The sequence below is a fragment of the Lonchura striata genome, chromosome 4 (genome assembly GCF_046129695.1).
Source record: "Lonchura striata isolate bLonStr1 chromosome 4, bLonStr1.mat, whole genome shotgun sequence".
Taxonomy (NCBI): domain Eukaryota; kingdom Metazoa; phylum Chordata; class Aves; order Passeriformes; family Estrildidae; genus Lonchura; species Lonchura striata.
Window position 1 is genome coordinate 930934 of NC_134606.1, and position 10516 is coordinate 941449.

Genomic DNA, 10516 nt, shown 5'->3' on the forward strand with positions numbered 1-10516 from the left:
GAAAGGATGGACATGATCCCAGTCCCGTGGTGGGCACTTGGCCTGAAGGGACCAAGTCCCCTGAGTGGGACAGTGGGACAGTCCCATCAGTGTAGGCCCAACCTGCTCCTCACAGCACCCTCCAAGGCAGCTGCTCCTTCACAGGAGGGTTCCCAGCATGGCCCTGACCATCATCGGGGTCACCTTGGCACTGAGACACCAAAATGGTGACCAGGAGCTGTGGTCTCCACATGTCACAATTCCGCAGCCAGCTGGCTGAGCAGGTCCAGGATTCTGGACAGCCGGGACAGCAAAACCCCAAAATGAGTGAAACTACACTTCCCGACAAAAAACACCAACAAGGGAGCCAAAGACTGGTGCACAGCAAGGTTGTGGTTTAAGGTTGTCTTGATACCTGTAACCCACCACCATCTCCCTGTTCTTCTCCATCTGATTTCCAGGTGGGAGGAGTAGGTTCCTCCTGATGGATTTCCGAGCAGCTTTCCCAATTTCCTGTAATTTTTCCTTGGTGCAGATGCACCCCTTGGAGCTCCTGAGGCTCTAGAGCAGATTTTAGTCCCTCCTTGATTAAAGTCAGCCAGGAAAAGACCTGAAGATGAGGCTCCAGTTCAACCAGTCACCCCCAGTTTCTCCAACATCTTCCCAGCTTCGGGAAGGTGTTTGGGTTTGGAATCACAGCGCCAAACCAGTGTCTGTGACTGGTGGTGTCACAGGGGTCCCTGACTGGGTGCCCATCCTGCACGAGAACCATGGAATGGTTAAAATGGAAAAGCCCTCAGAGCCCATCCGCTCCAACCCAGCACTGCCAAGGCCACCACTGACCATGTCCCCAGGTGCCACATCCGTGTGGTTTTTGAGCACTCCCACCTGAGGCATGAATTCCAAGTCCTTTGCTCAGTCACCAGAACTATCCCACCTCCATCCCACCTCCCTGAACCCACCTCGGACCCTTCTGTGCAGCCTTGCCATGGACGAAGGACCCGTTCCCCGTGCCGAGAAAGGAGCTGTTTCCCCCCTGGACCAGGGGATGGAAGCTGGAATGATCTACAAACAATTATCTCATCTCTTCCTTCCGCCAAGGCAAGCTCAGCTCTGCCTAAACTATTCTTGCTGGGTTCCCTGTAATTTGTGCTGAAAACTTCCCACCACAGACGCCCCACACCTTCCCTGAGCAGTCGGCTGCGATATTTTGCTCTTCCCACCAGGATACTCTTCCTGCTGTTCAGCTTGGATTGTGCTCGCTGCTTCTTGAATTGTGTCCCAAGGGAGCGTGAACACAACACTGCTCCTTCCTCCCTTCCCTCTCCCAGCCCTTGGAGAGGGTGGGACTGGGGAGCATCTCCGTTGGGTTTCTGTGGAGCTCCCCAGGGGCAGGCTGGGTTTGAGCTGCCCCGTTTCCCCAGCCCTGCCGGCCGGCCGGTGCTGACCCTCCCGATTCCAGGTGGGATTTGTTTCAAGGCACTGAATCCAGGACCGCTGGGGTTGGAAAAGCCCTCTGAGATGCCAGAACCCACCCTGCGACCCCATGCCCACCTTGGCAGCAGCGTGGCATCGCCCCATCCTGCCATTCCTTGGGCCCCAGGCTGGCCACTCCGCTTCCCTCGTTTGAACCCCCCCAGCCCCAAAACCCCGGAGCTTTTCCGCGTGTCCCTGGCGGAAAAACCCCCTGGCAAGGGGAGGAAAAGCTGCGTCAGAGCAGGCAGAGCAGAGCTAATCCTGCCTCGAAAGGGATCCGTCGGATCCGGAGCTCCTGCACCTTTCCCGGTGCTCTCCCGGCACAATGCTTCACTTTGTGCTGCGGCGCTGAAAGGAATGGTGAAGTTGCTAATAATGGCACTAAAAGAAAATATGCTACATCTGTTATGGATAGCAGTACAAAATTAGCTGATCACACCTCTGACACCCAAGATGTCTTCACTTAAAATACTCGTTGGCTTTACTTTACATAATTTGCTGATTATATTTAAAAGAAATACAATTTTGCAATTACTGTTCTTTCTGGTGTGCTATCTATGCATCATTTTCTTTTTATGTTTATATATTTCTCCTTCATTAGTGCAGTCTGAAGGGTGATTAGATCCCTTCAAACATTTTACAGAGGTTAAACGTTGATTAAGATTTAATTATTACTGTAAATAGCTTGGAATGACATATGGTGCAAAAACCTGACATATGTGCATTTGAATAAATGAAGTGCTATTTCCCATGATGCTTCAGTAGCTGTTTAACAGCTTTGCTGAAGGGTTATGTTGCACCTCATGTTAAGATTGCTTTGATGTTATATTTTGTTGGGTTTTTGCAGCTGAAAGCTAAGAACAGTTTTTCCAGTTTTTAAAAACATTGAATATTTTAAATACCTAAATTGTTTTGCACAAATTTTTGCTAATTTGTCTAACTAGGTTAAACATTTTCAAAAGCATTTCGATTTTTAACGTGGGTTCCTCGCATTGTGTCGGCACCGGCGTGGGTTCGGTGGGGAGGGTTTCGAAAATTCCAGGTTTTCCCAGGTGTCGTGGCCCGGCTGGGAGCGGGGATCAGCGCCGCGGATCCCTCCCGGGAATGCAGAGATTCCAAGGGATTTCAGAGCAAGGGAAAGCTTCGGGAGAAGCTGGCGGAGGGGAAAAACGAGGCAAGGGATGGAGATTTCATGGGGATGGAGAAAGGGGCAGGAAGGGTTGGGCTGTGAAGGTGGAGCCCAGCGAGGCTCTTCCCTCCTGGCAGCACCTGGGCTTTGCCAGGTCCGGCTTGAGGCTCTGGGAGCTGCAAGGAAGGGAAGGGAAGGAAGGGATGGAAAGCTGGGATGGGTGGGATGCGTCGGAGCCTCAGACACTCTATAATTCATTGAGCGCTGCCAGGCAGGGAACGTGCGGCGTTTCGTGCGCTGCAAACCCACCCAGCTCGGGGGGGCTGGGGCTGGAGCTCGGCACCCAGGCACCAGGGAAGGCGTGAGTGGCGTGGAACGGTTCCCATCTCCTCCTCCTCCTCCTCCTCCTCCTCCTCGGCAGCCGGCCCAGCCGTGGGTTCTCATCCCGCTGCTCTTTGCCTCCGCAGATCGAGACGTCCCAGCTGGAGCCCGAGATCGCCATGGCCACCAGCAGTAAGACCGTGGTCTACAACAAAGGCTTGTGAGTGCAAGAGGAGCATCCCAGCCCGGAAAGTCTGGGGGGGAAGAGGGGAAGCTCCAGCCTGGGAGAAAGCAAACAACACCAACAAGGAGAAGATGAAATAATAGAGCTCAGTGGTAGGAGCCGCTCCCGGCAGCCCGGGAGCGAATTAACACCTGCAGAGAACTGACACCTCACACCACTCCGAAAGATTAATATTAAAAGTTTTAACTTAGCAACAGGAACAGCAACTGCAACAAATAAAATCACGTCGAACCACTTTAGAACTAGCTAACGAAACTCAGAATCGCTGGCACCGCGTGGAGGGAGCTCAGGGGCGAGCTGGCGTGGTCAGAGCTGCCTGCACGACGCAGACGTCACATCTCGTGCTCATGGGAGCTCAGTCCACTGCTGCTGCACAGCACCAGCTCTGCACAGACCAAGGGCTGCGTGGATGTGATTGATCAGGGGATTGGGAATGCCCAGCGTGGATTTCCTGCTGATCCTGCCCCAGCACTCGCGCTCTGAAGAGGAATTCCATGTGCCCAGCAAGGGCCCGGCTGTGCCCCTCCACCCTTCATCCTCCTCCTCCTCCTGCAGACGCTGCTGGTGGCATCCTGCCCTTCACTGCGAGACTGGCTGGCCCTGGATCCCAGCCCTGCAATTCCACAGGGGCTTTTGCCTGGGTTTCATGGTCCTGGAAAGCCAAGGTGCCCAGAGGTGGAGTGTTGGAGTAGAAATGGTGCTGGAGCTGCTCTGTTCCTCTGCACAGCCCTCAGGGGGCTTTGTCCCACCCAGCACCCTCTGACAGGGCTCTTCCTGATCTGAGGTGCCTGGCTAAGCCACGCTTTGTCTAAGGACAGGATGTGGTTTAAGTTTGGATCAATCCCCAGCTGGGCAGGCAGTTGGACAAGGAACATTGCAGGCCCCTTCCAATTGGAATTCTCTTCTCTCTTCTCTTCTCTTCTTCTCTCCTCTCCTCTCCTCTCCTCTCCTCTCCTCTCCTCTCCTCTCCTCTCCTCTCCTCTCCTCTCCTCTCCTCTCCTCTCCTCTCCTCTCCTCTCCTCTCCTCTCCTCTCCTCTCCTCTCCTCTCCTCTCCTCTCCTCTCCTCTCCTCTCCTCTCCTCTCCTCTCCTCTCCTCTCCTCTCCTCTCCTCTCCTCTCCTCTCCTCTCCTCTCCTCTCCTCTCCTCTCCTCTCCTCTCCTCTCCTCTCCTCTCTATATTTTCTCTCCTTCTCCCTTCTCTTCCTCTCCTTCCTCTTCCTCTTCTCTCCCCCACTTTTTCCAGCCCCTCCACCCAGCAAAGCCGACCCTGCCCGAGGCCTTGTGCTGCTGCAGAGAGGACCCAAGGCAGGTCCTGGCAGCTGCGCTGAGCTGATGGCTGTGACACTGCACCTTCCGAGGGGACACTGCCCTCCGGGGACATCCGTCTGTCTGTCTGTCTGTCCTACCAGGGCTCTGCTCCGGGGTGGTGAAAGGGGAGGGCTGAGTCACCCCCACCCTGCACCAAGTCAGGCCCTCCCTGGCTTTGGGGCCACGGTTTGGCTTTCTGGTATCTCACAAAATTCAACAAAAATTCCCCCAAAATTCACCCCAGAGGGAGTCCCTCGGGTTCATTTGGAGCATGGCCACCAGCAGAACATCCCAGAGGCAGGACGTCCCTGTGGGAGCCACCTGCGGGATGGCCGTGGCCAGGGCACCGTGGTGCTGCTGGGGTGGCACAGGCTCTCACCCTTCAAATGCCCATTTCTTGTGGGGTTGGGGAGGCCGGGGAAAGGGGAAACCGAATCACCACTGACACAGAATGTATCTGATGGATTTATTGCAATGCCTGGAACTGGGAGGCCTGAGCCCCCCAGGTGTGGAGTCAGAGCCACAGGAACGGGAGCCACACACTGGGGCAGCTCAGGGCCCTGGCCTGGTGTAAATCAGGAGTAATTGCACAAAAGGGATCCATGCTGTGGATTTACACATCGGCAGGCAGGACAGGAGGGGCCAACCCTTTGTAGGTGCTGTTGTGGGGCAGCTCCTGGTCCCAAACTCTGCTGGGAACCCGGAGCGGGCCCCGTGCACCCTGGGGCTGCCCTGGCTTTACAGCAGGCCAGCACAGCGGGACTGGGCCCGGTGGAGTTCCCTTCATGCCCGAGATGAGATGAATAGATGAATGTCCATTCCAGAGGAGGATCCCCCCGGCTGGGCTCTGCCAGCTGTCCTGGGGACATTCCCATGGCCTCCTGTCCCGCTGGCAGCACGCTGGGAGTGGATAACTCCTGCAGCAGCCGGGGAGCCCAGGGAAGGGGAGAGGGATGCTGGCAGCCCCCAGGGCTGGGCGAGCAGCTGCGAGCCTGGAACAGCCCCTTTCCATGGGGCTGGGGGGTTTGGGGGTGCAGTACCCCTGGAACCACATCCAGCCCTTTCCATGGGGCTGGGGGGTTTGGGGGTGCAGTACCCCTGGAACCACATCCAACCCTTTCCATGGGGCTGGGGGTGCAGTTCCCCTGGAACCACATCCAGCCCTTTCCATGGGGCTGGGGGTGCAGATACCCCTGGAACCACATCCAGCCCTTTCCATGGGGCTGGGGGGTTTGGGGGTGCAGATACCCCTGGAACCACATCCAGCCCTTTCCATGGGGCTGGGGGTGCAGGTACCCCTGGAACCACATCCAGCCCTTTCCATGGGGCTGGGGGGTTTGGGGGTGCAGTTCCCCTGGCACCACATCCAGCCCTTTCCATGGGGCTGGGGGGTTTGGGGGTGCAGGTACCCCTGGAACCACATCCAGCCCTTTCCATGGGGCTGGGGGTGCAGTTCCCCTGGAACCACATCCAGCCCTTTCCATGGATCTGGGATTTGGGGTGCAGTTCCCCTGGAACCACTTCCAGCCCTTTTCCATGGATCTGGGATTTGGGGGTGCAGTTCCCCTGGCACCACATCCAGCCCTTTTCCATGGATCTGTGGTGTTGGGATTTGGGGTGCAGTTCCCCTGGAACCACATCCAGCCCTTTTCCATGGATCTGTGGGTGCTGGGGGTGCAGTACCCCTGGCACGGCATCCATGGGGGGTGTGGAGCAGGGAAAGGCTCCTCTGAGGCCGGAATTCCCGTCTCGCTGCCAGGGAGAAGGCTCCTGGCTCGGGTGCCTGTCTGGAGCATCCTTCCTCCCTCCCGTGGCCTCTGCCCAAGCTCATCCCGGCTTTGCTCGGAGGAGGGGGAAGGAGGAAGGGATGGAGGCTGCGGTGGTTTGCGTTTGTGGGGGATCGCAGAGCCGGGGTGTGTGTCAGAGCTGGGCTGACCTGCAGGGAATTTCCAGCGGGTGAAAGGAGGCTGGGCTTTGCTGCCCTCAGGAAAAGCAGGGATTGACCAAGTTCTGCCTCGGGAAAGAGCCGGCTCCCGTTTTGCCCTGCGGGCGCTCTTCCTGCACAAGCATCACCTGCGGGGATCACAGCTCCTTAGCGGGGTGCCCGTCCCGCTAATCCGGGGCTCATCAGCAGGGCTCGGAGCAGAAAATGGGGATTTATTAAAGCCAGGCGGCTCCAGGGGATGCAGAGGGGCAGATCCCGCGGGCGGCGCCGGGACCAGCTCGGGGATGTCGGAGGAGCCGTGCCGGAGCGCGGCTCGGCTCCAAGGCAGCCGCTCCCTCACACGGGTGACAATCAAAGGGCCCAAAGGAGTCTGGATTTGTCGTCTGCCCGCACAGACCCCGCACACTTGTTTGGCTTCGTGTGGCAGCAGAATGGGACTCAGCTCGGCTGGGCGGTGGAACATCCCGGCCCCGCCAGGCGCTCCCGGGCACCGACCCAAACTTTGTCCCAGCGCCGCTCCAAGCGTCGCCCAGGAGCTCCTGGGGGAGGCACCAGGCTCGGTTCCCTCCTGCAGCCTCCTCTGGCAGCACGGAACCTGGAATGGTTTGGGTTGGAAGGGTCCTGGGACCTCATCCCATCCCAAGCCCTGCCAGGGCTGTGCCACCTCCCAGAGCGGGGTGCTCCAGCTCCATCCACGGTCCCGGCAGCTCTGGGCTGGGAGGTGGCCCTGGGGACGCTGGCACTTGTCCCCACAGCTCCCAGAGCCACGCGCACCCCCGGGAGAGCCGGGATGCTGCAGATCCATCCTTCCCCTCGCCGTCCCGGCTCGCTGACCAGCAGGACGAGGGATCTGCGTGAGGAGCACCTTGTGGTGGCCCCGTGGGCCCTTGGGCAGCCCAGGGACACCAGGAGCACCACAAGGTGATCCCAGCCGACGTGTCCCTGCATCCCAGCGAGGGCCGGGCTCGGATGGGATCCCGCCCGTGGGACACCTCCGCTCACCCAGCGAGGGGATTTGATCCCAAAGCAGCCCCAAACCTCGGGGCGTGGGTCTCCAAAGGCACTTCCACCCAGCCCCGCCCGGGAATGTCCCGCCTGGGAACGTCGCACGTGGGAATGTTCCACCTGGGAATGTCCCGCCTGGGAATGTCTCACCTGGGAATTCCACATGGGAATGTCCCGCCTGGGAACGTCCCATGTGGGAATGTCCCACCTGGGAACGTCCCACGTGGAATGTCCCGCCTGGGAACGTCCCACGTGGAATGTCTCACCTGGGAATTCCACATGGGAATGTCCCGCCTGGGAACGTCCCACGTGGGAATGTCCCACCTGGGAATTCCACATGGGAATGTTCCAAATGGGAATTCCACATGGGAATGTCCCGCCTGGGAATGTCCCATGTGGGAGTGTTCCACCTGGGAATGTCCCAGCTGGCAATTCTACATGGGAATGTCCCACATAGGAATTTTCCATCTGGGAAAATCCCACATGGGAATGTCCCACCTGAAAATTCCACATGGGAATGTCCCACTTGGGAATGTCCCACGTGGGAATGCCCCACACTGGAGTGTCCCACCTGGGAATTCCAGCTGGGAATGTCCCACCTGAGAATTCCACATGGGAATGTCTCACATGGTAATGTCTCACATGGGAATGTCCCACGTGGGAATGTCTCACCTGGGAACGTCCCTTGTGGGAATGTTCCGCATGGGAATTCCACATGGGAATGTCCCACATGGGAATTCCAGCTGGGAATGTCCCACACTGGAGTGTCCCACCTGGGAATTCCAGCTGGGAATGTCCCTCTCAGCCCTTCCAGCGGTGCTGGGGCCAGGCACGGGGCCGGTTGGTTTTTAGGACAGCAAACGGTGCCGGGAAGATTCCCAGCTAATGACAACGTTCTGCACGTTCACTAATCACTAATTAATCTCCTCGTGCACAAAGCGACCCCGAGCATTTGCATTCCCGGTTTCCTGTAATTGGGGGGGCCAGGAACAACGGGGGGGCGCGCAGACATGGAGCCCCTCACCTCGGCACAGAGTGACGATGAGGCGATCTTCTCCCGGCGTATTTAATTAGACATGTCGCACCTAATTGATTTCTGGGCTGTGTTAATTAAGGAATAATGAGGAGCAGGTTGTAGCAAAAGGTGCTGGCGAGAAGTTTTGGGAGTCTCTCCTGGAGGGTGGATCCTCTCCTGGAGGGTGGATCCCTGAGCCGGCCGGGGGACGAGCCCGGGTGGTGTCCCCCATGTCCCCAACCTCCAGCCTGGGCTCGGCTCCTTCCCGTTGTCCTTGCTGCTCCTTCCCTGCTCCTCCCGCTGGTGTCCCCAGGTCCCTTTGGGAGACACCATTTTGGGTTCTTCCCTGGTTTTCGGGATTATTCCACATGGAGCTGAGCACAGCCTGGCAGCGAATCCCTCGGGAATGCCGGGGCACAGCTGCCAGCACCGGCGTCCTCCAGCGGGGTGGGAGCCCGGGCACCCCGGGGACACCCCGGGGACACCCCGGGGACACCCCTGGGACACCCCTGGGACACTCTGGGACACCTCTAGGACACCCAGGGACACCCTGAGACACCCCTGGGACACCCTGGGACACCCCGGGGACACCCCTGGGACACCCCTGGGAGACCCTGGGACACTTCTGGGACACCTATAGGACACCCAGGGACACCCTGAGACACCCCTGGGACACCCTGGGACACCCTGGGACACTCTGGGACACACTGAGACACCCCTGGGACACTTCTGGGACACCTCTAGGACACCCAGGAACACCCTGAGACACCTCCAGGACACCTCCAGGACACCCTAGGACTCACTGAGACACCCCTGGGACACCCAGGGACACCCTGAGACACCCCTGGGACACCTCCAGGACACCCTAGGACTCACTGAGACACCCCTGGGACATCCTGGGACACCCAGGGACACCCCAGGACACCTCTGGGACACCCCAGGACACACTGAGACACCCCTGGGACACCTCCAGGACACCCCGGGACCCCCGGGACCCGCAGGCTCCGTCTGTTTTTAACCCCTCGGTGGCCACCGCCTGCGGCTCCCGTGTGAGCCTGGGGTAATAAAAGAACAAAAGAGAATAAAAAATAAAAGAGGCTGGAGGCTGCCGGGCCCCCAGCCCGTGTGGGACCCCAGCCCCTGTGGGGTCCAGCCCTGTGTGGATTCCCGGGAATGCTGGGAGGCACAGCACGTGCTTATTATGGGATGGATCGCCAGGCAGCGGCTGCCGGGGATGGGAATTTCCTTGGAATGATTTTCCCTGGATGTGGGGAGGGGGGGCTTTCCCAACAGCCGGAATTATGAACTTTGTGCGTCCGTATATAATTATACAGAAATAATGACAGAATCTGTATAATGCTAGAATTTAAAAATATGTATAGTTATAGGCATAATATATATAATTTTCATCTAGTACATATAATAAAATATATAAGCCAGTTGATATATTTTAGAATATGTAATTAGATATCATTATATATAATATAGACCTCGGGAAGCACAATCTATATTTTATATATACGTATTCCATCCAAAATCTACGGCGTGCGTGCGAATAAATATATATAAAATATAAATTATAAAATACAATATACACAGTATATACGCATTGGTATGTGTATGTTCTGTTCATGTGCATATGTGTGTATATGTGCTGTATTTTATATGTGATTTTATATTTTATATGTAGGTATTTTAGTTATATATATGATTGATATATGTAGTACATATATATAATTTATATATAATTATATATATATAATTTTTATATAATTTATTTTTATATATTTATATAAAAATTATATATATATATTATATTTTAATTTTATTATTTTTATATAAATATATATTTATATATATTTATATATATATATATAAAATGATGATATGTGTTTTCCCCCAAATCCCTCCTGTCCTGTCGGGGGGTCCCGGTGGGGGCAGCCCTGGGTGTCCCATCCCTGCGGGGACATTCCCGAGGGACCCGCAGGGATGGCAGAGCTGTCCCACCTGGGGGACCCCCGGGACCCCCCCGGACCTGTCCCACCTGGGGGACCCCCGGGGACCCCCCTGTCCTCACCCACCGCCATGGAACCA

At 56.6% G+C, this 10516-nt stretch overlaps 1 protein-coding gene across 4 annotated transcripts in view; it reads left to right on the top strand.

Annotated features, from left to right (window-relative positions):
• The window catches only part of SFXN5 (sideroflexin 5), a 100234-nt gene extending 96840 nt beyond the window's left edge, over positions 1-3394 (top strand). For all 4 annotated transcript variants that reach the window (XM_021526797.3, XM_077782660.1, XM_021526799.3 and 1 more), the window contains one exon: positions 3052-3394. In XM_021526797.3, the coding sequence (XP_021382472.2) occupies positions 3052-3129 (78 nt within the window). In that variant the 3' untranslated portion in view covers positions 3130-3394. The remainder of the gene's footprint in view (positions 1-3051) is intronic.
• Positions 3395-10516: the final 7122 nt, after the last annotated feature.